The following is a 27,080-nucleotide window of genomic DNA, read 5'->3' as shown; positions in this document are numbered from 1 at the left end:
TCATTTTGACTACTTTTTTGTTCCGGTCGAACCCACTCATATACGACTTTATGATATCTATGTTATTTTTTTCTTATACTTTCTCAAATAAAAGATCTGTGATTAATTGGCTTAAATACTTTAAAATCTCAAACATAAGATGAATTGGCAAGAGTAGGTGACGACTAAACGTAATTGCTGCCTCTGCAATGGAATTTGAATAATAACTAATAGATAATTTAATGCAACAGAAAAGTAGTAATTACACCCCAAAGTGTTATAAAATTATTTAAATTTAGTATGAAAATCTCACGCTCTAGACAATTCTAATTAAATGCGTAAATGGTTTTTGTACCATTCATAAATCGTTTAAGTTTCTCAAAATGATAAAAAATCATTAATATTTTAAACTTTACATCCATAACAAAAATATATAATAATGTGCTTAAGCGTTATTGTTTTCAAAGTCACTTTTTCAATCCGACAGCGCTTATCGAAGTAAGGTGGTACACTATGGACAATAACAACACTAAATTTTATCTCCGCGACAAAGATACCGGTATTTACAGCAACAATTTCATTATGAGTTGTCGAGAAGAGGTCGCGGGGTTATCTTTGCGTTATGGCTGTGATCCTTGTCATTGGTCTCGCAAGTGCCTGTTTCCCAAAATGGAGACTTATAAAGAAACGCTTCGCGAAATTTTGGCCGGCGGTGAATAATTGCAAAGACCCAAGCCATTAGCGGTCAGATTTGCTATCTCCCGCAGCCTGTACTTAAACGTCTATCACCGTTTCCATATTTAAAGATAACCATTTTAGTCTTTAATAAAAGTACCGGATGTATAAAATACTATATAAACAAGTGATTAACTAGGGTTTTGGACATATTCGTTAGTTTGAAAATATATAAAAAAAATTAGTTTTTCATAGCACAACATGATTGAATGTTATAAATTAAAGAATATAGGTTCTAATCTAAATTAATATTAAACAGTAAAGATTTATCAAATACGTATGTGAGTATTATGTAAAGATAGTTCCATGTTTACATCGTCATCGTGACTGTCCCTATATTGCGTGGTCATTTAGATCATAAAACAATAGAACAGTTGCAACTGGGGGAATGCAATGCGCAGTTATGCAAATAGTGGGGGTCGTGACCGCAAGCATGAATATTGATACAGCATTGTCGAGATTACAGATTTCCACGCGATACCCTGAACCTCTACTTTCTACTTGCACGATTCGTAAACGAATTATCTGAAATCGATTATCTAAGTTCGTACAAGATCTATTTCTATACTAGATCGGAATAAATTCAAAAACATATAGTAACAAAAAGTAGAAAAGGAAACGGGAAAAATCCGTTGAGTTGTAAACGGACATACCGCCGACGGGTCACGTAGTCACAATGGTCGGCGGAGCTGAGAAATGGCTTCAAAAACGTATATAACTTCGTCAAATGGTCATAAAATGAGAGCCGTTTTATGGCGCACCTTTATAGCCGCGGGCTGCGCAGAGATGGACGCGGATGCCATGCCTTGGCTGAACATGCGCTTGATACTGACCGCGACGACACAAGGCACACTGACTTGCAAAGAGTTTAGACTATTCCCACAGTTTAAAAATATTTGTCGCTAAAAATTGTTATCTACTGATACGAAAAGAATATAAAACTTCAGCGGGTGTCAATCTTCACCTAATCTCTTAATAAGTACCTATCATAAGATTACTACCCTATCGAATTAGAAAAAACAAATTATTAATTGTATACTTTCTTTTAGTAATTATTACGAACCACGTCGAATTTTCCAGTAAGTAAAAATACAAAAAGTGGTTGCATGAAACAGTACGTATTTGCCTGGTAATAGACACAGGTCTTTGATAGAGTAGGGAAGTATCTCTAATTAGCAGATATCACTGTTTGTCAGCGTGCCTGCCCCGTATCCAACTTACAACCTATGAACGCGTGTTACGGTGATTAACCATTGGGCTTCCTACCACTAAATAACCGATTGTAATCAAATAAAATGAAGAAAGTGTGCACAATATGCAATGGAATTTAGGTAGACCTTATCTGTTGTGATTAACTATATTGTTCTTATTTTGTATCCAGCTAAGGACCTAATGAATCTCTAAATTGTTAAATTAATTACTACTAATTTTTTTTTTCTAAAAAATTCTGGAAAGACGCAAACGTTGCAAACGCCTAACCTAATCTCAAAAGATTTATTTCTAAAAAATAGTTTTATAAAGAAGTTCAAAGAAAATGGTCCCGAACCTACTACCTGTAACAGGTAGTGATTTAACAAAGAAACTACGGTCGTGAGAGAGACGATACAAATCACAAATAGCTAATAAATCCAGGAGAAACCAGTAATTTAACCAGCTTATAGAAATTGTATTAGAACATACTTTAGTAATAAAATAAAAAAACGATAATTTCTTTGTTAACAAAACATTTTTTTAGACGTGTAAGGCCTAGAATAATAGTTTGTCTTCAGTAAAATTACTGAGCAAAATTTTAATTGCTGCGTACAAAACGAAAAGGAAATTTCCTGAAATTTTAAGTAAAAATAAAAAAATTAAGGTAAGAGGGACAAGGTAGATAACTGCTCATAAATATGTATATCAAACCCTTTGATTATAAACTTCGACCGAAATTTATGCTACAAATGCCCGTGAAATTATAGCCAATTAGATCAAACCGATCCAATAGTCTTAAATCAAAACAAAATTATTACGCGAAATGTTTACAACGTTCAACAAAACTATGTTTTAGCTTGTTTTGTATGGGAAAAAACTTTAATTTCTAAAAAATAAATTCATTGATTTAAAACATGGGAATGGTTTGCATATTACGCAATGCTATCAAATAAAGTTCTTACAATTTTTTTTCGAATACTGGTGTTGCAATTAACATATTAAATATATAAAAACGGTACTGGATGTAACATGAGTTTAAAGAAAAATTATACCTAATACAGTAGAAGGTTTTAACATGGCGTTTCTACGAAAAGGTATGTAGCTCCAAGAGCTGGACGAAAATGCACGTACATTATTTTTTTATATACCTGCTCCGAATAAGGTAACGGTTCAGACTGGTGGGCGTAAGATTTTCAACATTTCACTAGCGCCATTTGCATTTTACAACTTTTATCAATGTGTTGGAAGAGGCATTGCAGAGGAAGTCGTGAACCGGTGTCTTCCCTTTCACTCAGGTAAAAGCGTTTATTGAAAATATCATTATCTATTCATTTCGCCAATATAACCGAATTCTCAATTAATTGTCGTAAGAATGATATTTAACACTATATATTATTGTATAACACAATCTATTTTCATGCACAATGAAACAGATAACTTATATATTTTTCATTTAACGGTGGACAATTGTGTTAAGTAATCGTTCATTTAGCATTGTTTTTTTAGCCGAAAGACCTGTTTTTTTTTCCTAAAAAGTATTTTCTTGTTGTTGTCAATTTATTTTAAATTAATTGTCTTGTGATAGATCTGTGTTCACGATTGTTTAAAAACTATGTATTTTTTTTTGTTTTTCCATTATAATATAGCCGATTTAGGTATAAGTTATGTATGCATATTTTCATTGAGAACTAAACAAAAAAGATATTATGTTACAAACAAATTTTAATTTGTACATATTTGCACACTAATTTTGAAATTTGAATTGATCGAAATTTAACTAAACTTAAATAGGCTTAAGTTTGATTAAGTAAATCCGTACAAGACAATGTTTCTCCTGTCTATGTCTCTTGTAAAAACATCAAGAGGCTTAACGCGTCTGCTAAAATTTTTTAAATAATCTACAATGTTATTTGAGTATTAGGTGACCTTTACTCTCGATTCGAAGATCTTTTTTTAATTTTTTCATAATATTTTTCTACGCGGATGGTAATTTGAATAAATAATTAACAATGTAAGTCATAATACACTTTTTTTTTATAGTGCTCCACTGTATTATTTACATATAAATATGCTTTTTACAGCCTCTTCGTGGATGAGAACGCACTTGCATCCTCCTAGCTTTATTTTAAGTACAAGAATACCAGAAATCGGTTTAAAGAGGTCAATATTGTTACAATGGCTTCACAATATATTCATGATAATACTTTGTACATTTAAAATAATTATGATAAATTCAAAAAAATGAGTGACGTCCATAGCGTATTCACAGAGCAATGCGAAAAACTGGCTGTAACAAAATTTCGACTGCAAAAACTCTCTAATTCATTTATAATAAACGAAATCAGATTTTTTAATAGAATGTTGCAAAACATTATTAGTCTATCACTAACAAAACTCAAAAGGCATTAAAAATAAATTAACGGAAAAAGCTTATTATTTAATAAACGAATATTTAAATGATAAGAATCCTTGGAAAATTTTGATTGTATTTTGACTATTTCTGATTAAGTGTATATAAATAATTCTAAAAATATATATACTTTACAGCAATATCAACACGCTAAACGTTTTAAATAAAACGTTTTATTTTTCATCACGTTCCTATATTATTGATATAGCTAACATTATTATATAAAACGGTTTAATGCAGTATACAACAATAAACCATTAATCAAACTTTCATTTTATTCTAAGATCATAATGAACATGAAAATAAAACGACAGAAATCCTTCGTATCGTAACTCAAAGTCAAACGTTATCTTATAATTGTAATTTAATATTTGGATCTTGTACGCGAGAGATCTGTATCAGGCCGCCACGCTCATTTGGGCCTCTCCGAAATACATCCTTGTACATGGGATGGCACCATGCTATGTACAATGAGGCATTAAATCAAATCAAATTCGTTGCGACGGAGGAGTGTCGGGCGCAAAATTAAAATGCAATAATATCTCCCGCCTGCTGTAATTCTGGCCTGTCTCAGATCTCAGGCGATTATCGTAAAGTATTTATTTATCCTCCGTTCCCTCGGGAGGTTAGATAGCATCAGGGAATCAATTTTACTGCGAAACGTCGCGAAGGCGTAACTTTTGCGGCTTTTTAGTTACAGGTGGCTGTTACAGTCGGCACATAGTTACGTGTTAGCTTGACTGTTTCTAACATATCTGTAGGGAAAAATATTTTATTGACTATGATTTGGCTGAATGAAAATATTGCATCGTATAATTTTCGATTAAAATATTTTTAAAAAACAAAATTTTGTATTAAGTTCCTAAAAACTGATTAAAATATCAAACGAAGTTCTAAAGACTTCCATTTGATTTTATGTTCGACAAAAAAACATCACAAAACTATAGACAATCATCGCTATATACATATATATTCTAAGAGAACACAAGCACTAATAAACTTCATCTGAGTTCAAACTTATAAAGTACACGCGAGTATATACAACTTTGTCTACAAGAACACCGGAGTATGACGTAGAAAGCAACAGAGCCTCTACAAACCGGTCCAACTCCACATGAAGGCACACATATAAACTGCCCAATCCAACGTGATCTGTATAAGCGTTTGATATTGGTCTCCATTGAGGTCTATACAGGAAACATGCGGAGGCCACGCAGATCACGCTCGAATGGTTGATAGAGTCAACATTGATAAGAAAGCTTGTATAGTAGACCCGAAAAGAACAGTCTTTAACGTTATGAACGATTTTAAAATAATTATTTCTTCTCTAAAATAAATCTTAAAACTATTACCTTAAATTTTTAAATTTTCTATTTATTATACTTAAAACTGCAGAACGTCAATTAACACTTTATTCTTTATGTGATTATTTTATAATAGTAGGAGAATAAATTATAATTCAATTTTTTTGTTATGTTGATAAAATGCATATTTAACAGTATTCTTATTAAAAAGTATGTAATCAAGATGTTATTTATTCAAAATACATCTCCAGTTTTGATAAAAAAAATCTGTTTCAATTATGAGGTGTAATATTAATAGTTCAATGAAATTCGAGAAAAAATAATCACGCCGAGAATCATATTTAAAAGGCATTGGTTTATTTATTGATTGCTCTAATGAATTTGGTTCTAAACATAATAAAAGTTAATAAAAGTCTATATGAAGTTAATCTGGCTCTCACGCCTAGTTTCACTTGCCATAAGATAAACGAAATGTTTCGAAAAGAGAAGAATTTAAGAATTTTTATAGGAACGCTAATATTACTAATAGCAAAGGGCGTACTTGACATAGTAATATTAAAAAATTCGATGTTAATACACCATAAACAAATTTTGTAAATTTAAATATATTAAAATAGTTATATGATATTAAACACACGAGCTTTTTTGAATGACATATAAGATTTTAAATTCTCAGTTTAATAAATAAAATTGTAACAAAAAATGTAATTATGATTTCTTTAATCCATAATAGCCCAGTTCAGAAGGTTTAAATTTAAACCGCGTGAATTATTTAGTCAAAAAACGAGGTGACATTAAATTTTACCTTTTTTAAATAGTTAACTAACTCCGTGCATTAACTATAAAGTAAATACCAAAGTTTTTATTAAATTCCTTGTATTTACATTTGAATTATAAAAGGACAGTATTTAAAGTATGGTGATTAGTTATTTTTAAAAGAAGTAGAATAATTTATTGGATTTATAAAAATGGTGCATCTACTTTAATGGATTTCTTTTCACGATAACAGCCTAAAGGGACATGCCACCCATAATCGTTATCGCATGTGCTTCAGAATGCATTTGGGCGAGTCGGGTTAAAAGTAACTTTGATTTAACATTTAAAGTTTTCAATCGGCACGTCCGTCCTGGAGGCCCATAAATTCATTGATAAAGCAGAAATACTAATAACTTAAAAAGGAGGGCGGTAATTCAGCAATTTTCATGTATGCCCTTTACTGATTGCATTAAGGAACTTTATCAGAAGCAAAATCTGCTTTAAACTATAACAACAATAATGACTACTTTAAGCAACTAATATTTTCTTCATTATCTTAACCCTTAATAAAATTATAATATTTGGGCTCAAAACATTATTATATAAAACCACATAACTTTTTTCAATAATTGAATGTTTTAAAATGTGGTCACATGAAAGTCTTAAAATCACATTTAATACATTTATCAACACCGATTTTTTTTTTTGATAAGGGTCCCTTAAAAATTATAAAAAGGATAATTTGTCAATTTTTTTATATTTTAAAAAAGCGTTTTAAAAATTCGTATTAATTGATATTAAAATAAATTTCAGTTGACTATCTGTTCCTGCGAATTTTATTCTACTAGAAGCTATAGGTCTATCGCATTCCAATGAAGTTTCGGAGTGAAAACTACATACAGAGGAAATCGGTGTAAAAGCTTTAAAACAAAACATTGAACGTAAAGTATATGTATATATAATAATCAGTATAACATATATACATATACAGAAAAAAATATATAATATAAACACATATATACATATACACAATTCCTATTATTACTAACCTAAAAAAAATGTAACAATAAAACAAAGGATCGGTTTGAACACTAACCGAGAATTAAGTGCACCACATATGCAAGACTATTAGCACTGGCGTGAAATAATGGTTGCTATTCCACAGTATAACGTAACTTGTACGTTCATTAAAGTGGGTGTCGATGCCCGGGCCGTTGGTTGCGCATTGCATAAATCAGCCCGGGGAATGCAGGTAAGCGCCCTAATGCGCTTTTGGTGTTGGATGATACTAGCCCCCGTCTCGGAATTACTTCAAATCGGTACCCCGTGCAATCATAACCATCGATGATTCTCATTCGGTCATTAAAGGAATATGATCGAACCACTATGATGACCAAAAGGAATACCAGCTTGACTTTTTGGAATTTGACACATCTTGTAATTACCTTAGTCGAATTAGTAATATATATTTCACAATATCTACAACACCTTTATAAAAAAATATTTGACCTCTGACAAAAACCTCATTGATTTTTGCAAAAACTTAAAAAATGTAACCTAAGAATTTTCTGCTTAAACTTTAACTCCATGTTTCTTTTAAAACTTTCATAAGAATAAACGTTATTATAACCTGTTTTGTGTCACACTTTTATTAAAGCAGCCATAAAGAAAATAAAGTAGGCTATCAAGAGTGCAGGATGCGTGTGGAATGAAATTTGAAATATAAAGTATGTTAAAAACTTTCGAGTCATAATTTGCTTAGTCGTAAAGTACCAGGCAATATGTGGTAAACAGACATCGGAAATACTATAAAGCCGCTTTCAGGTACGGAAAATAACCATAATCCAAGTCCCAGATAATGCGCATTACATTGACTTTTAATTTATTTTTATTATCACATCTTATTTTTTTAGGATTAGAGATAATATGCGAAAATGTGTTCAAACCGGAGTGTAAAAACACGATTTCTGGGCTCTTCTGTTATAATGGCTTGCACATGTCTTATCATAGGTGTGTCAATGCCATAACATGCGATGGATTACCATTATTGCTCTCTTCATATCTTTGGACTATGGGTGGCGCAAAAAAGGCGAGATTTTTCCGGATACGGATGTGTGCGTGTTCTCAAAGCCTCGCCATAATACGACGATGAAACGTCGTGGGGTTTTAATCTATGTAAATCAGATGTGGTTCGACTTATTAACCGCAAGGACGGGTATACAAAAGCATTTCCCTAACGTAAAACAAAAAAGGTGATTGTCCGTCCTAGTGGAGGTAAAAAAGAAATAAAAAAGTCAATAAATTTATTTTGAGCAATGGTGGTATTATTGGCGATGTTTATAATGAGATGAATACTATTATCTTTAATAACATTTTATTTTTGAATTTATGTATTAAATAAAAACTACAAATTATTCATGATTCATGTCTACATGTTAAGCCGTCAAACATAATATAATATATTTTACGATTCTAGGATCTGAATAGATAGCACACAATTATATTATTACAAGATCCAATATTTCGATTAAAAATTAAAATGTCAACCATTTTATTTTGACTGAAAGACTAAAAATTTAGAGTGCAATTTATTACCTCCTTAAAGACTTCGATATCGGTAATCGAACGCATTGTATTCAGGTTGATTGATTGTATGTGTAAATTATGTGTATATATATATATATATATATATGTATATATATATATATAAATATGTATATATATATATATATGTATATGTATATGTATATATAAATATACATTCATAACGTAATGCGTAAGAGCGTATTTAAATTAATTGTTGTTTACTGTCAATCCCTGCAGGACTTTGTACTACCGGAAGTTATTGGTCCGTCGCATTCCAGATAAAATAAATTAATGTAACCTGTTTTAGAGTGATGACTTTACACATGGTAATTATAAACGAAAATTTTAAATATTCAAAAGCACAATAACAATGTCAATTTTTAATATAAATATATTCTTATTCCGAAAATTTTAAATTTCAATAACTTTTAATCAATTTTTAGAACCTTCGCTAAAATCGGAAGTATATTCTTTCTTTTTTAATAATTTATTAAGTCAAATGTATGTTCTTTAATTGTTTAAAATAAAACATTTTTACAGTTTTAAAAGATTCTTTTTTCAAAAATAAAAAAAAATATATTTTGTTTTATTTGTGAACAAGTGACTGATGGTTGGAAACTATTTTCTATTCATTGTCTAGCATCTTTGATAAAACATGCTTTTCTTTTTATTCATAAAATATAGTAGGTATAATTAAAAAAAAGATTAAGGATGAGATGTCGTTAAGGGACAAACTTATCGTTAATTTAGAAACTTCGATTAGAATCGCCGACCGAAACACGCTAACGAGCGTTTGTTTAATTATTTTTATTGTAACAGCAATAAGGTGCTGATGTTTTGTCTTCTGCCAACAATTGTGCAAATTTAATTGGGTCATCTTAAAATTACATAAAGAATTTTTTTGTTAAAAATATGTACGACACTGCCATAAAGAAAAGTGATTTAGCATTAACAATTTATAAATTTGCAATAAATAAAATAATGTTAATTACCTTTGTTGTTGTAGATTGCAGAGGTGTGCCCGATGAAACGGCGCATATTTCTACTTCGTATCGATCTATTCCAGATTCACGATCTAAGGAAATGGCAGTTGAAAGTATTCCTAATGAAGAGTCAATGTCAAACAATCGGTCCACTTGTCTTCCATCACCAGTCACATTAACAATGTAATATTCCAAAGCTGATTTAAAATTATTTGTCACATTTAAAATAGCGGTTCCGGCAGGTTCATTTTCAGCTACCGAAACAGAGTCCACATTAGTCCATGTAATTCTTTCAAGTTCAGTTCCACCCATTATTACCGTTAAATATGTCTCTGTGCTTCGTTGTTCACTAAGAACTGCTTCATCTGTTGCTTTAATAACAAGATTCCACCTAGCCTCTGGGATGGCCGGGGGATAGCGCAATATTAGGGCACCATTACTTCGATGTAAATCAAAAATATCAGTTCCTCCATGCATTAATTTATAAGTAACCAGACCATTTGTCCCTGAATCTAAATCCCGAGCCAATACGTTCATAATAAAAATACCACGACCCAAACTTCTTCCCAATCTCTCTGAATTAATCACAGCAGCATTCATTGAAACAAACACAGGTGCATTATCATTAATATCTTCAACAATAACAGTTACTAACTTTTCAGCACTAAGTCTTGCTGATATTGGTTCAGCTCTGTCATAAGCAACTACTGTTATACGAAACGTATCTATAGTCTCTCTGTCAATAGGTAATAGAGTATGCATAACACCAGTAATATTATTAATAGCAAAATGTCGTTTATTGTTATTAGGATCCTGATGTGTTATTGAATAATAAACTTTTCCGTTTAATCCGGAGTCAGGATCTTCAGCAGTAACCGTAACAATAGGCGTGTGTACGGGAATACCTTCTCTTATTTGTCTTACGATAGCCGTATTTGTAAATACAGGTGCATTGTCATTAGCATCTATTACATTCACAGTAAAGGGAATACTTGATGATAAACTTGGACTCCCATTATCCGTAGCTGTTATATTTAAAACATACGTAGTTAAGTCTTCATAATCCAAATGTTTATGTAAGAAAAGCTCACCAGAGTAACTGTCTATGAAAAATGTCTCTTTTCTATTACCAGATGTAATGGAAAATTGTATTTCTTTATTTATTCCTAAATCAGCATCATTCGCATGGAATTGAATAATCTTCTTATTGATTGGTTCGGTCTCTAAAACTGACACCTTCATTTCTGTTTGTGTGAATACAGGAGCATTATCATTTTCATCAAGGACATCAACAGAAATCACAGTTGTTGCTGATAGGCGAACGGATTGACCAGAATCATGGGCTATTATAGTTAGTTGATATTTATCTACACTTTCCCTGTCTAAAGGTTTATTTATGAATAATTGGCCTGTGGCTTCATCTAATGAAAACTTTTCCATCTCATCACCACCTATAAGTTTATAATAAATATCGCCGTTAAGTCCTTCATCAGCGTCAGAAGAATATACTCTCATTATAGACGCTCCTACAGCAGCGCCTTCTGAAACATCAACCTTATACGGAATCCGTGTAAAAACGGGAACGTTATCATTTACATCAGTGATATAAATTGTAACTCGCACAGAATCTGATAATTTAACTTTACCATTATCACTTACAGTCACTGTCAATGTTATATAATTTTGTCCGGTGCTATGTGCTAAGCTTTCTCGATCAAAGGATTTTAAGGTCCTAATAAATCCATTCCTTGAATCAATTCTAAAATCATTTTGTACTATTGGTAAGCTAAATGTTAATTCGGCATTTCTTCCTATGTCTTTATCAATTGCAGTTAATTTGCCGACAAAAGTATCAGGTGGATCATTTTCTTTTATTTTAAAAATAAAAGTAGTGTTTGTGAATTGAGGACTGTTGTCGTTTTCATCCAGTACATGTATTACCACCGGAACTTGTGACGATCTTGGAGGTGTGCCGTGATCTGTTGCTACGATTGTTAAAGAATAATAATCTCTTTCTTCCCTATCTAATGTACTTTTGACATAAATATATCCGTCTGGGAATACTCCGAACTTTTCATCAGAGTTTCCTTCTACAATGTAATAAGATATTTTTCCGTTGGGCCCTAAATCGGCATCGGAAGCAGAAATAGCAAAAAATCTTGTGTTTACTAACGTTGATTCTAATAAAGAAGTTTCATATGACGTATGATCAAATACAGGCGTGTGATCATTTACATCTTTAATTATTGCTACTATTGTATGTTTAGTAGAAAGTGCTGGTTTTCCATTATCTGTAGCAGTTACTTCAAGAGATATAGTACTCCCAGGCTCATTTGTAATAGCTTTATTTAAATAAATTACTCCTGTCGTTGCAGATATACGAAAGCTATTATCGGGATTATAACTTAACATATATTTTATCGTTCTATTAGAACCTGAATCACGGTCAGTAGCTCTGGCGAAATATACTTCTTGACCAACGGCAATATTTTCGGGTATATTAAATTCATCTTTATCCTCTATAAATATGGGGTAATTGTCATTCACATCTAATACTGATATATTCACTGTAGTAAAACCAAAGGCTAAACCATTTTTGGCCATAATCTTTAGTCGATAAGTCATTTTTTCTTCCCTGTCGACGTAGGAATCTGTTGATATTATTCCACTTTTCTCGTCTATTTTAAAGATATGTTTAAAATCACCATCTACAATATAATATGACACTGAATCACTTGATGTTCTAGCATTGACTTTGCCAACATAACGTCCAATTCGTGTCTTAGACAAACCGTCGTCTTCAAGAATTTTAAAATTATACCCATCATAACCCTCAAAATCAAGGTGTTTACGTTGTGAAGATTTTAATATATCTATAAAAGCATCTTCAACTGCACGCTTATTGCCTCTATCTTTGCATGATACTTTTAATGAATATATCGACTTGGTTGCGTCATGAAAATCTTTCTGTAATATTAAATTGCCTGTTAAAGGCTCAATCTCAAAAAATCCATCTCCCCCGCTTTCCAATTTAAATGTGACTTTCGCATTATCCCCTTCATCAAAATCTAAAGCATTTACTTGAAGTATTTTTGATCCTGGTGCTAAATTTTCATTGACAGTTTCTAAATATCTTTGAGGATAGAAGAATGGGTTATTGTCATTGACATCTAGAACGTTTAAAAATATTTTAGCTGTAGACGATTGTGGCGGAAATCCTTGATCCTTAGCAAGCACTTGTATTTCATATAATGGTACTTTTTCACGATCTAGCTCAATAACTGTACTGAGCTGTCCAGTTATAGGATCTAACACAAATGTGTTAGGATATTTTCTTTCAATGCTCGTGGGTAAGTAATAAGAAACTGAACCATTCGTACCTTGATCATTATCGGATGCTGTTAATATCAATATATCTTTAATTGGCTTCATATTTTCATAAAGAGATGCATTAATAATTGATTGAGGAAAAGAAGGTGCTTCATCGTTTTCATCAAGAATTGTTATTTTTAATCTTGTGTACGCCCATTTAGGATTAGGACCACCATCTCTTGCTGACACGTTAAGTTCTACTGTGCCTTGAATTTCTCGATCTAATAAAGATTTCGTTGTTACTAATCCTGTGAAATGGTCAATAAAGAACCATTGTTGTTGATTTCCATCATAAAAGTCGTAATAAATTTCAGCATTTACTCCGGTATCTTCATCAGTAGCCGTTATACCACCAACATATGTTCCAGGAGGAGCAAGTTCACTCAGAACGGCCGAATATTCAGACTTTTCAAATACTGGCTCGTGATCATTAACATCATTTACATGTATTACCAAAAAAGATGTAGCTGTTCGTGGCGGAATACCTCTGTCAGTAGCAACTACTGTTAAATTATATTTACTTATTTCTTCTCTGTCTAGTACACCATTTACATGAACGATATAAACACTAGAAGAATTTTCTAAGCGAAAATGATTTAGCTCATTTCCAGAAATTATTTTAATACTGGTTATTCCATTTAGTCCGGCGTCTAAGTCAGTCACAGTAATCGCAGCTACTAGGGACCCGTTTTTAGCATTTTCATCTACAGTAGCAAAACTTGCTGTTGATGGTACATATGTGAAGGTTATAACAGGATCATGATCATTAGCATCAATAAGATTAACAGTTACATATGTACGTGCATCTTGTCGTGGCACACCATGATCCTTAGCAATGACGGTTAAAACGCAAGTCATATTACAAGTACCGTTACTACAGTATTTAGGACAAGTAAGCTTTTTTAAAGTTGTTATCACCCCTGATTCCGGATCAACTGCGAATTGTTTTTCAGTGTCAGTAACTTCATACGTAATTTTGCTGTTATCGCCTAAATCACTGTCCGTTGCTGTCACTTTCAACACTACAGTTCCCGGTGGTACACTTTCATTTAATGATACCGAAAAGTCGCTTTGATCAAATATAGGAGGATTGTCATTAACATCTAAAATAGTAACATTAACCTGTAGATACCCGTATTTAGGAGGATTTCCACCATCACGCGCAGAAATATTTAATATGTAAAAGTCATTTGTTTCACGATCCAACTTTCCTGTTGTCTCTAAATGTAAATATGATGTTTGTCCACTTGGATTCACAGTCACATTCAAACGAAACTTTCCTTCGTTATCACCATCCACGATCCTGTAATCATTAGCAATACCATTTTCTCCTAAATCCTTATCTGTAGCAGCGTCCAAAAGCAATTTTGTTCCAGCAGCTGCGCTCTCTGAAAAAGCCACAGCTATACTCGGCTCGGGAAACTCGGGATAGTTATCATTTACATCTGTAACTCTTATTCGTACCTCTATCGGATATGTTGGTTGACTCGATAAAACAACAAAAGCATAGCGATCAACGCTTTCTCTATCTAATATAATATTACTTTTTATTTCGCCAGAAATGGAATCAAGTACAAATTCTTTAGGAGGTTCGTTAAAACGGTATGTAAACCCAGGTTTAATAGGTATCCTTCCGACGACAGTGCCCACAGGTTGTGCTTCAGCTATTCGAAGATCTACGCCAGTGTCGACAGCACGTGATTGCATCTGTTCGGCGGCGGCGCCAGCGCCCGCGCCGGTGATCAGCGCCACCGCGACCAGCACCACGTGCCACCGCCCCATACTTGTCATGATATCCACAAAAACATCGCAAAGTTTTTTTTGCTTTGGCAAGAAGTTAAGCCTGCCTGGAATAATCGCCGTGTCCCGTTCCCGCAGAGTTGCGCGCTCGCTCGCTTCAGGTATGCAACATGGCCGCAGCGACCTGCGCGAGCACGAATATCTCACGGGAGAGCGACCCACCGTTGCGCCTACGCTGTCACATTCATTCGTAAACACACGTGACACTCACTATCTACACAAGTCCCGAAAATTTGATTTGATTACTTAGTCACGATTACGGCACTTAAACAAAATTTTTGTTAAGCCTTACAACATTTCCGCAGGTCACTGTTTCAAAACACTATTCAGGAAAGTTTGCGATACGTAAACCAAATAAACACAGTTAGTATGCGGCACCCGGGCAGCGTCACAGTTGGCGCGGCACTGGCGGGCGGAGGCCTTCACGCCGCCCCGCAACTTCCCCGCATCGCTATAACCCCTCCCAGCAGCTTTGAAAGCTTCGCCCGTAGCTGTGTGATCACGATACTAAAGATAATGGCTGCCTAAGGATTCCACTATTTATTGTTCGATTCTAGTCACTCGTAATATGAAGGAAAAAGTAAGAAAGATATATAAACAATGATAGGATAGTTTCAATTAATCCTAGAAGATAAAATATACATGGATATAATATTTACAATATAAAGGAGAATGTAAACAAAATTTACTTCATCTCAAAAACCAACCTTAAAAATGATATTTGGACTGTCAGCACCTAATATTATTGACACAAACTGTTATTTTAAACAGTACACTTGAATTACATTATACGCTTTAATTTTTTAAAACACGAACGCGTTGAAGTCTTTTGTTGGTAAACGTCGAAAACGTTGAAATTAGCAACTTATTTTTTTTTTTGTATAAATCCTAATATTAACTTAAATACATTGAAATTCTTTAAGAAATTTTGTAAAAAGATGTTCGCAAATGTTATAATAGTTCGTAATCGTAAAAAAAAAATTGTAATTTTATAACCTTCGTCTATAATTTCTTTGTTTGTAGAATAATTGCTATTCTAAAACATTGATTATTTCTTATCATATAACATTTTTGCATATTTAAATAATAATTATATAAATTAAGTAACTGGTCAAAATTATACGACCCGACCAGACACTAAAAGTTTTGGTATACAGTGTTCTAGGCAAATGCCACAGTTTCACTCATCACTTTGAGACATTATTTTACTAGCTACAGCGCCCTCAAACCAGAACATACATTTTACATTAAAAAAAAACTAGCTTATTATAACATATACTACTACAAAAATAAGCAAAGCTAACCTAGAATTGATCTGCGAATCGAACTAAGTTAGTGTACACATATTACTTTCGTACTTTAATTGAAGAACAATGTAACTTGATAATTTTCGCGTTTTTGTATATATATGATTATATACCATACCTATCCTCAGAGACTAACATTGTACATTACAATGCCATCTAACGCGAAGCTATAATAACTTCATTCTTAGGTACTTTCACGGGCACACCTACGACAAGCCTTACTTCGATTACGATAGATGGCTCTAATGCTAAAAATAAATTAACATCTGTTGGTTTTAAACAATTTCAATATTGAATTTTGTGATAAGAATAAAGGTAATCATATAATCATTGTTAACAATATAATAGCATCCTTATTATTCACAAAAATGTTTACAATGACGATCGTCAACTCAATTACAAATAATATGTATTTATTAACACTTAAATCGATTAATTTTAAATATTACTTAAAATAAAAATATATATGTGCTATGAATTTAAGAATAAGTAGTCATAAGATATATCATTGATAAAAATCTTTCCGCGATTATGTTTTTTGAATTCAGTTTCTTACTTTCTTTTGTCTGTTGTTAAAGAAGGTTAATGCAAACATAAAAAAATTAAGCTAACGAGGCTCGAGGGCTTCCTGGGGGACTTTCGAAAATATTTAAATAAAAAATAATGAAATAAATAAGATGTATTAATAAAAAAAGATGAACATTTTTTCGGTCAGCTAAAAATAGACTAGTATTCCCACTTAAGTCCTCTATAGGAACACTTGTTGCATGGAAACTTTGACGTCACCCACTCATTCCAGTATCTTCACAATGATTTTGCCCGAAAAGGGGGAGACCGCGCCTCCACGGTGGGGTCAGAGGGGGGCAGCTACTGACGTAAAGACTTACATTCATGAATGAAACGAATGCCTGGGCTGGCTTATTTCTTTACCTAACCTTAAAATGACATCTTATTTTAATTTCTTTGTTCAAATAGAACTCAACAAGATATTTCGCAATTATTTCGCCAAAGAAATAATTTTGACATTTGATTCACATAAAACTACTAATAATATTGCAAGTAATTTAGTAGTAAATTTTTATTGTATACACTTAATAAAATAATATTAAGTGTATGCATAAAGATTAAAGTAAATTACGTAAAAGGCGCTTTATTTAATTGTGAACTGGGAAATATGAAACCAAAAGCTGACAAAGCATAATTACTTTTATAAACAAAGCACAACTAAAGGGCCAATTTATAAACTACAAAAATGTATTAAAGAGTCTGTTTCACGTTAATTTAATTGTTAAAATAACCTTACAGAATTAGTAAGATAATATTTCATGTTTTAAAAATAACTTGAAAACCAGGTTTAAAATAATGAAGAAAATATCCCTTTAATCATTCATTATTCTTGATTCGACAAGTGACAAAAACACTGAAACACTTCAGCACTTTAACTAAAGTATTGTATAGGAATATATGTTAATACACTACATTTCGATTCGTCTTCATAACCAATCGCTCTGCCGAATCCTTTGAATATTGCAGCCTAATATAATCTTCTGGAGAAGTGCCACGAGTACACGACACAAACAACAGATATAGTGGTGCTAAAGTTGGATTGGCAACAAGCTACGTAGGGAAGCCTGAGTCAGATTCAACCCGTAATTCACTGAAGCTCTCTTCTACACTACAAACGTCGTAGATTTTTAATTCAAAATACATCAAGTAACATAAAACCATTTAAAATCATTTTATGTACAAAGTACATTTAAATAAAACTGTGGCTAATGAATACTATTTATATCAGAAGCATTACAAAGAATTAAAATAATTATAACATCTCATTATTTTTATTAATTTCTGTTTATCTTTTTATTTCTTCATCAAAATCTATGACTTCCTTTACCTAAACACTATTCAACTTTGAATGTTATCTACATATTGCTATTTTTGTTAAAGATAAAGGTTAGCCAAATGATTATATCCTGTTACTAATATATTATTTCATTCATTCAGGATAAATAATATTAATAGTCCACGACTGAGTATAGATTAGAAAATATTACAAGCGATTAAATGACATTTATACACAGTTCTTACGACCACAAACATACATTAACATCTTAAAAAATATCAATGGACGATAAATATTTAAAATTCGAATAAAACCCAACCCCTCGGGCTAAAAATAGAACCAGCTACCTCAACGAGGAGCTGAGTGAAATAGAAATACTAAAAAAGAAAGAGACCTAACGACTATATGACCTAAATACGGAGATTACTTCCTTGAGCAACATAGATTGATTCTGAGAGATTATTCTTGTCTTTAAGAATAGAATACATGAAACAAAAGCATTTGATCTATACTATGCGCTAAACCTGAGTAATAATTTCACGTGTAATGTTTTGATTATGATTATTTATAGCTTACATTAACTTATTTTTAATCAAGAAACAAATTTAGCAAAAAATTACCCAATGCCATGAATCCTATATATATTTGGAAATCTTTTGACTCTCTCTAATATACTAACGTTCAATAATACTTATTAAAAATACTTATGAAGTTCCATCTATTTCTTAATTTTTTTATTCGTATTCTTTTTAATTAAGATAAATATTTGGCTGATTAATCTGAAAGTCATAAAATACTTTTCATACATTTGTGTTTTTTGTCCTCTCAACTTAGGTTATACTGTATTACAGACGATATTATATTTATAAAAGAATAAAAACTTTATGATTTAAGGTACAATGTAACAATTGATAATGTAAATATCTTATTACGTATGTATTTAAATATGACATGAGCGATCTAATATTGATTTTCAATCAAGTAAATATTACCAAGTTGTAATTTATCAATATTAAGCACAGTAAATAAAAAATAATTAAGGAAGCCCAGTCATTAAGGTGTGTATTTCACGGTGGTAGCAAGCATTCTTCCTCTCCAATGCGCGCAGCATATGAATTATACAATACAACATTAACTCTTACCGGTATTAAAAGAAGACATTATCGGCATAAGCCAAGGCTGATAATCGTAAGTGCGAAGTGCGAAATGGAGCTCGAGGTAAGGTGGTATCGTCGCTTCTATAATGCAAAATAAAGAACGCCGCCCCAAATTTTGAAATATTGTTAAAAAATGAGAAAGAAAGTAATATATAATATAAAAATAAGAGTAAATAAAGAATAAATAAAAATTCAATATTAGAATGAGTAATAAAAGGATTGTAAAATAAGGAACAATAATAACAGAAATAAAGACAAAAATTAAAAATTGTGAACTTAACTATGATGCTAAAGGATTGTGATTGAAAGAAAAGAGTATACAAGTAAATGTAAAGAATGATAAACTAAATAAATAGATAACTTGTGAAGGGAACCTGAAAATTGTTTGAAACAAAAGTCCCTCATAAATAATTAAAAATCGTAAAAGCCGAAATACATATATATATATATATATATATATATATATATGTATATATATATGTATGTATATGTATGTATGTATGTATATATATATATATATATATAATACGGTACAATACAAGATACAGCTGCTTATTATAAATTATTGGATTAATTTAAAATATGAAGGAATTGAATAAATTAACAGATTTCATCCAATTTATTAACAGATAATATTTTTTTTACTTTAAGTATTACGTTATTAGTACTTGCATACTGCATGTAATATTTCTTTTAGGCATACAACCCTTTTATTAATAAAGTTATATGCATAAACAATGTTATCAAAAAATACTTTAGACTTGTAACTGTTCAATACAGATGTAAATTATCTATCTCCTATGGAGTTTATAGATACTATTACATAATTTCAGAAATTTTTGGGTTCAATATGTATACAGAAGTCAGACATAAAAGTGCATATTACCTAGTACAAATATTACATTTTCTCTTGTATTGACTTGCATCGACGACACGAAGGCGCCTGTCTGGGCATCGACCTCGTGTTTGTGACGACTTCCGTACCCAAACCTGACAATGCAATGCAACTTACACGAAATTCATCGATGTCGCCCCACTTCCCCATCCTCCTATGACCTACCCCATGCAATTAACGGAGTTTCCAGAAAGTATCTGAGCAAATGGAACATTACGTTAAAGCGACATTTAATTCTCGTAAGTAAAAGAAAACTTTTCCTTCAATATTTTCTTTTTTATAGTATAACGTAACGAGATAAGCTAAGCGCAGGCTAAATTTAAACGATGGACTTCATGTACTGACACAATGTGACACAAGGTTTTGAAATGATCTATTTGTCTAGGCGGTCTGAGGACACAAAGGAATGCCTCGCGCCTATTTACTGTATAACGGTAAACACCACTTATCAAGGACAAAAATGCCCACTGTTAACCATTAAGTTCAATGTTTCACTTGTAAGTATTCAAGATATTACTTACAATTTTAAATTTTTGAATTATGTTATCTCAGATTATTGAACTTTTTTTATCTTCTACGATATCCTCTGGAACCTTTAAAGGTGTATAAAAAACAGAAACATCAATATTATACAATTACCCCAATATTAGCCAGAGGTGTTTGAAATTTTACTGTTTACATGAATGAGATGTATCGTCGTAATCATAATCCTTTCAGCAAAGGAACGTCTACCGCTGGACATATGCTTCCCCTTAATCTAATATTTTGACATTACCGTTTAGAAGTAGCCTACATCCAGACCATGAGATAAATATATACTTTTAAATCATTTTGGTCTAGGCTAAATCATGTAATATTACATAACATATACAAATAGTTTTACACAAGAAAAAAGAAGTAAAAGCAAATAAGCAAGCACATAATTAATTAAAAATTGACACAGCTTTGACATGCCACGTTAGCGAAAAAACGGAAAAATTATTATTATGAATAATTAATTAGAAGAATTTGCTTTAGAAAAGTGTACAAAACATTGCAATAAATTCGAAAGCAATTGAAAAAATATTATTAATTTTCGTTTTTTACATTAATATAATATTTTAAGTAAAATAACTTTAACAATTTGGATACAACAAACACTAATTCAATATCTACACATATCGTGAAAGTAGTCAATTGAAACCTTCATTGTATGAAAATGTTATCCTTACGACTCTTTTGCAATGTGTTACTGTATCATATCGTTTTATACCAGTTTTAAATCAGGAACTTGCAGATTATGAAGGGTTATAATGACACCCGATCTTCAGATCTGTCTAAATCATAATGAACGTGCCTGTGTCGTGTAATGTTGCGGAACATAGTATTATTCAAAATGATATACACAGAGACTTGTACAACTTACAGCGGATCAAAAAGTTACTAAAGTTTAGAAAAGTTCATTTTTGTCAATAGCCTTAATGAATCGAAAATTTAGACCGCTTGAAGTTCAGCGATCACAGTAGCCAACTGAAACACTGTTATACCCTTCTGTTCGATTCAAAAACTAGGATCGACATTCCAAAAAAAATCTTTAAAAAGTTGTTAAAATAACAAAAATTTTTATCACATGCAAGGTCGGTCTAAGCTAAGATCGCAAGCAGCGTGAGACCGGTCATTGTGGCGATTCTTAGGGGCGGCCGTCTTATAAAATAGAAAATCCTTGTAAAGAGAGATGAATTGCTGTGATAGCACTGGAGAAACTATGTAGCGAAAAGAAAATTCCGAAACTACTTTTCAACTCGCTTTTAGTATGTCTACGATGTTCCAGAGTTAAAATGAGACATTCTGTTTGTGACAAAAATTTTATCATAATAATTTAATGTCACTGTTTGTTTGAAGAAAATTTTTTTCGCGAAGCAAAAAAAATATCTCGACCATTGACACCGATAATTTTCTCCGTAATCATCATCATAATGTCAGCTGATAGACGCCCAATACAATGATCAGGCCTCTCGAAAACATAACCACAATGACAGTGCACCTGTTATTTATAAGGTGTCATAAATCATTACACTTTTATTTTAATAAAAAAAAACTCAAAAATGCTTGTATATCTTGTTAGATCAATGTAAATTTTTTGCGTTAAATATAACGAATTGTGTTAGATATAACACACTGCTGATACCGCCATCATAAGCTAGTGTAATTTCGATTGATAAAAATAATTTTTATACTATTTCAAGTACACGAATGTAATGCCCACATGTTTTAACTAATAAGGGGGGAGAGATACGGTGAATAAACCCACGCTTTATTCGTTATACTGTAATACTACGCCAACTCACACGGGCTAAGAACAAAACGCTACAAGTTTGTAGCTGGCTACATATAGATTACTATTTCGTATAGATATTTATTTTATAGATATTTACGTCATATAGACTCCTAAATTTTTACTATTATACACAAAAAAAACTAGCGAAGTTTAATTTTTAAAATTCCATTACTATACAAAATAAATAAATTAAAGATGGATCTATCAAATATCTATACAAAAAATTAAATTACGTTAAAATCATATATACAATTTGGTTTTTCTTATTCGGCTAGGAAAAGTATAACGTTAGTAAGATGAATAATCTGTGGACACGATCGATACCTGAGCGGTGGGGAGTTGAAAGTTGGAGGGGGACTCTAGAGGGATGAGTAAGGGGTTAGTAAAGGCCGGAGGTGAACGTAGAGGGAGACGTTCATTGAGAACGTGTAGGCGGCGCGCGTGGGCGAACAGCTTATAAAGCCTCCCAGACCAGCTTACGGCCGTAGTTGTGCCCCGATCGCGTTCCTATTCACATCAAAAGTGCAATATGTGCGACGTACTACTATCCCACTCGAGGTAAGTCTTTTAAATTTATTAAAATGGAAATAACTGCGAAATTAAAAATAATAACAAATCTCATTTAAATATTTTTTGTATTTTTTAATTATTGTATATATTAATTATCACTTTTATTTTATTTTAATTGCTCACGTTCTGCTATTTTATGAAAAAAATTATGTTTGTTCAAAATCATAAATACTTTTTCGACAACATAATATATATAATAGTCATATTGAAAAACAATTTTGATTTTTAAAAATAGATAACATTAAAATTATCTAACTGAACTAAAACTGTTTGTAGGTCATGGGTAGCATTATTTGGTTATCTAATAGTACAAACGTATGCATACCCTATGCAAGCATGGCCTATGTACTCACAAACACCCAGAGAATATAGAGACGATGATTATGACTACGCTCCAAAAGTCCAATATTACTATGACGCACCGGCTTTAAACGTTCCCGATGCTTACGGTGAAACTCCCTATTCTTATTATTATGATCCTTATGGACATTTTGCTAATGAGGCACCAGACAGACAAGAGGAGAGATTAGCATCCTTGCCAATTGGACAAGAAACGTGGTTTGAGAGCGATAATTCACCTCGTTGGCGATCTAGCAACTTGGACGATGTTAACGCAGCCTTCTTGGATAACTTGATCCTTACACAAATGGCACAAGATGCTCAAAGACGCCGCGAGAATGCCCGTGCTGCTTTCTCAACCTCTCACGACGACTACGAAGATAGAGATAATGAAGATGAAGATGTTAGAGAGCTAAAAGCTCTGGCGGGCAAACCTATTTACCATGTACCTAAAACGGCACCGAAATATGAGGATGAAGAATATCCCTCTGATGATGGTTTCATTAACTGGAATGGAAACAAAAGAAGCGAAACTACAGATAAACCCATCCCGAATCGTGATTTAAATATTGGCGAAAAAGAGATAGCAATACCACGACCGGCGAAGATTACTAAAACAAAAAATCACGAAAAAAGGAGCTCGCCTTATTACAACTCTATTGCTCAATTGCTTGAAAACAAATCTCATGTAAGTATGAACTAAATATACACGTCTATCAATAGAAATTTTAAAGAGGCTGCTCTGTAAGCAACTTATAGATTTTATAAAGACATACGTTCTATGAAACCCGAAGTCTAAAAATAGCTTGGCCGGGCTGGGGGAGGTGGGTGACACAGTCGGCTCGGAGGCCGGGTCAATCGAGGGTGGAGGGGTAGAAAGAACCAATATAATCTAAAACTCAATGTTTAACGTCCTGCTTCTGCATACAATTTAAAATATAATATAATAAGTTATTTTTTAACATTATCTATTTGTGCCCACAGAAATCAACAAGCGGTCATAGAATGGAGAAACGTTTTGTGGCGGGAGATTCGGATTTAGTTTTAGAACTACGAGGCCTAAAACATCGTATTGCCACCTAAACAGATTCACCTGAAAACCGCCAACAAATATGAGACTGAGTATTAATGTAGACTTATAGGAATTATAGCAACTGCGACTTAATAAATCGTGATTCATAAAATTAAAACAAAAAAATTAGATGACTGTTATTCGCCTAATAAAACAATGAAGTACGGTCTACCTTCTTTTGTATGTATTCTTGTCAATAATTCCGAATCATTTACAAATTAGTATTGCGATATGTATTTTCTAAATAATTCATTAAATCCACTGTTATATGAATGTAATATCTACAAAGTATTCTGTAACTATATAAATTCTTTTTGATTCTTTACTAGATATCATATGTGTATGAAAGTAGCATAAAGTGTGTGCAATTGATCGTACAAAATGTGACTATAATCTCCATTAAATGGATGGGTTGTTTAGCTGATAAGTACATCATAATAATTATCTTTTCAATGGTAAAAAGTTCCCTTCAATCGGCAGCTTTCTAAAGCACCTACGTGCGTTTGTATATATAATGTACTGATTGTCTAAGACTTAGATAGAAAAACATTTTGTCACGTACTATTTAACTACGAAACTATTTTTAAAACATAAAACATTCGTTTGATCCATAGTTTGAATTAATCAAGTGTATAAACTAGGAACATTAATTATTACGATCTTTCCGCACTTGTGGCAATGAGCCTATGCTTTTGCTTATTGTAATGAATGGATATCTTGTCAATTTAGATAATGTTCCAATATTACAGTTGTCTATATATTTTTCAATTAACTTACTCAGTGTTCTATTTTAAATTGAAAATTTTATTAACTGTTTTATTTTCTTAGTTCAGAGACAATACCGATAACATTTTGCAAAGCAAACATAATCTAGTATACTACACTTTTTATTATAAGATTAAAATAATTCTCTAATTGCAGAGAATTAAGTGATATTTTAGCTTTACTGCTTCTTGACTAATAAATTTTTATTACGCAGGTCTAAAAGACGATTGTTAAATTTATATGAAATACAATATACGTTTTTCATTCCAACATTTCCATTATTCTAAACATTTAAATTATGTATTTAAAATAAATAAATTAAATAGCATTAGGCAGAGAGATTGAAATCGATTATAGATAATGTAGTGTCGTTGACGTATTCATTAAACAGTAATAGAAATCAATCACTTGATGTATACAAAAAATATTTGTAATAAACATGTAAACCAGTTTTTTTTACTTCTAGACTTAATATTGACATTGAGACAAAATTGTAATTTTCCGGTATAAGCCTACTTTGCACAAAATTCACGAATCAATTTAAAATACGTCTAACATATCTTTGCAAGTGACTTAAATATAAAGCTTTGTTGCTTCATCTTTTGATTACATAGTTCAACTTACACTCAATTAATAAAATATAAGTATTACTAGTTAATGTAATTGATGTAAAGATCCTATGTTTTTTTTTATAATTACAAGCATTTCATAAAATGATCATATTTTATGTGGAAAAATATATTTCGTACACAAAGTTATGTAAATATGTAGATATCATAGAAACTAATATACTAGGTCTGAACTATATCTACATTATACTTACGGACAATTATTTGCATCGTATATCTAGCTCAAAATATCAATTTATGTACCTATGTACTTTACTATCAATTTATATTTTATATAGAAAGAGTGAGTATATTTTACGTTTTTTTTTTTTGTAAAACTTTGATTAAGAATACTTTTAGATAAAATTCTAAATTGTAAGATATTTGAAAATTGTTGTGTCCATGAGGAAGTTACATTAAATACGACTTCGGTAAATGACTGCTGTTTTATTTTCATGTCCTATTTGATTTTAATACAGCGTAATATTTGTATAACATGTAACTATTCTCGTTTTTACTTTGATTTACTCTCCCAATGGAGTAACAGAAGACGTTGTAAAAACAATTTCAAATGTTATGTACATGTTGTTTAAAAAAAATACTTGTACAACACTATTATTATTTTAATTTCAATTATAGGATATTTGTGTGAAAATATTTCCATACACCTATGAATTTTGCAGTGTAAAAAAATATAGAAAAGGTTGTAGAGATGAAGTTATTTTATTTAAAAATAATTTATTTTGGTCTCCTCAATACCACTGTTTCTCGAAAACATAAAATGTTTGTTTCTCTTTTGTGGCTTATGGTAATAAAATCACTAATAGCGGTAAACAGGTTTTTCGTTTTAATATCAATACCAAGTCCTGTGACAGAGAATTTTATCCTACTTGATGAATTATCACATATTACTGTACAAGGACCAAACAAGACTACTACAGCTATAAATGCATATTGTGTATTAGATGTGAAATCTCTGGGTAGCATGAAATATTATATTTATAATATAAAAAGAAATAATTGGCAATGTTTAGCTCCAAAACCGTAGTTAATATATATTGTAAGTTATCAGCAAGTGCTGATAACTACAA

At 31.7% G+C, this 27,080-nt stretch overlaps 2 protein-coding genes across 2 annotated transcripts in view; one reads left to right on the top strand and one right to left on the bottom strand.

Annotated features, from left to right (window-relative positions):
• ft (cadherin-related tumor suppressor fat) overlaps positions 1-15,504 on the bottom strand; it is an 86,271-nt gene extending 70,767 nt beyond the window's left edge. Inside the window, exon 1 of the mRNA XM_068776456.1 lies at positions 9,954-15,504. Within this exon, the coding sequence (XP_068632557.1) occupies positions 9,954-15,107 (5,154 nt within the window). The 5' untranslated portion in view covers positions 15,108-15,504. The remainder of the gene's footprint in view (positions 1-9,953) is intronic.
• Positions 15,505-23,134: 7,630 nt separating this feature from the next.
• Positions 23,135-24,673, top strand: LOC137933026 (uncharacterized). Its single transcript, XM_068776762.1, has 3 exons — positions 23,135-23,193; positions 23,482-24,232; positions 24,529-24,673. The coding sequence occupies exons 1-3, from the start codon at positions 23,165-23,167 to the stop codon at positions 24,625-24,627; spliced, it is 879 nt and encodes a 292-aa protein (XP_068632863.1). The 5' UTR covers positions 23,135-23,164; the 3' UTR covers positions 24,628-24,673.
• The last annotated feature ends 2,407 nt before the right edge of the window (positions 24,674-27,080 follow it).

Source organism: Battus philenor, unplaced genomic scaffold (genome assembly GCF_028537555.1).
Source record: "Battus philenor isolate CCGP_79_NKW_IND1 unplaced genomic scaffold, ilBatPhil1.0.hap1 SCAF_12, whole genome shotgun sequence".
NCBI classification, from domain to species: Eukaryota; Metazoa; Arthropoda; class Insecta; order Lepidoptera; family Papilionidae; genus Battus; species Battus philenor.
Note: the sequence above shows the minus strand (reverse complement) of the source record. Positions and strands in the feature narration are given on the sequence as shown.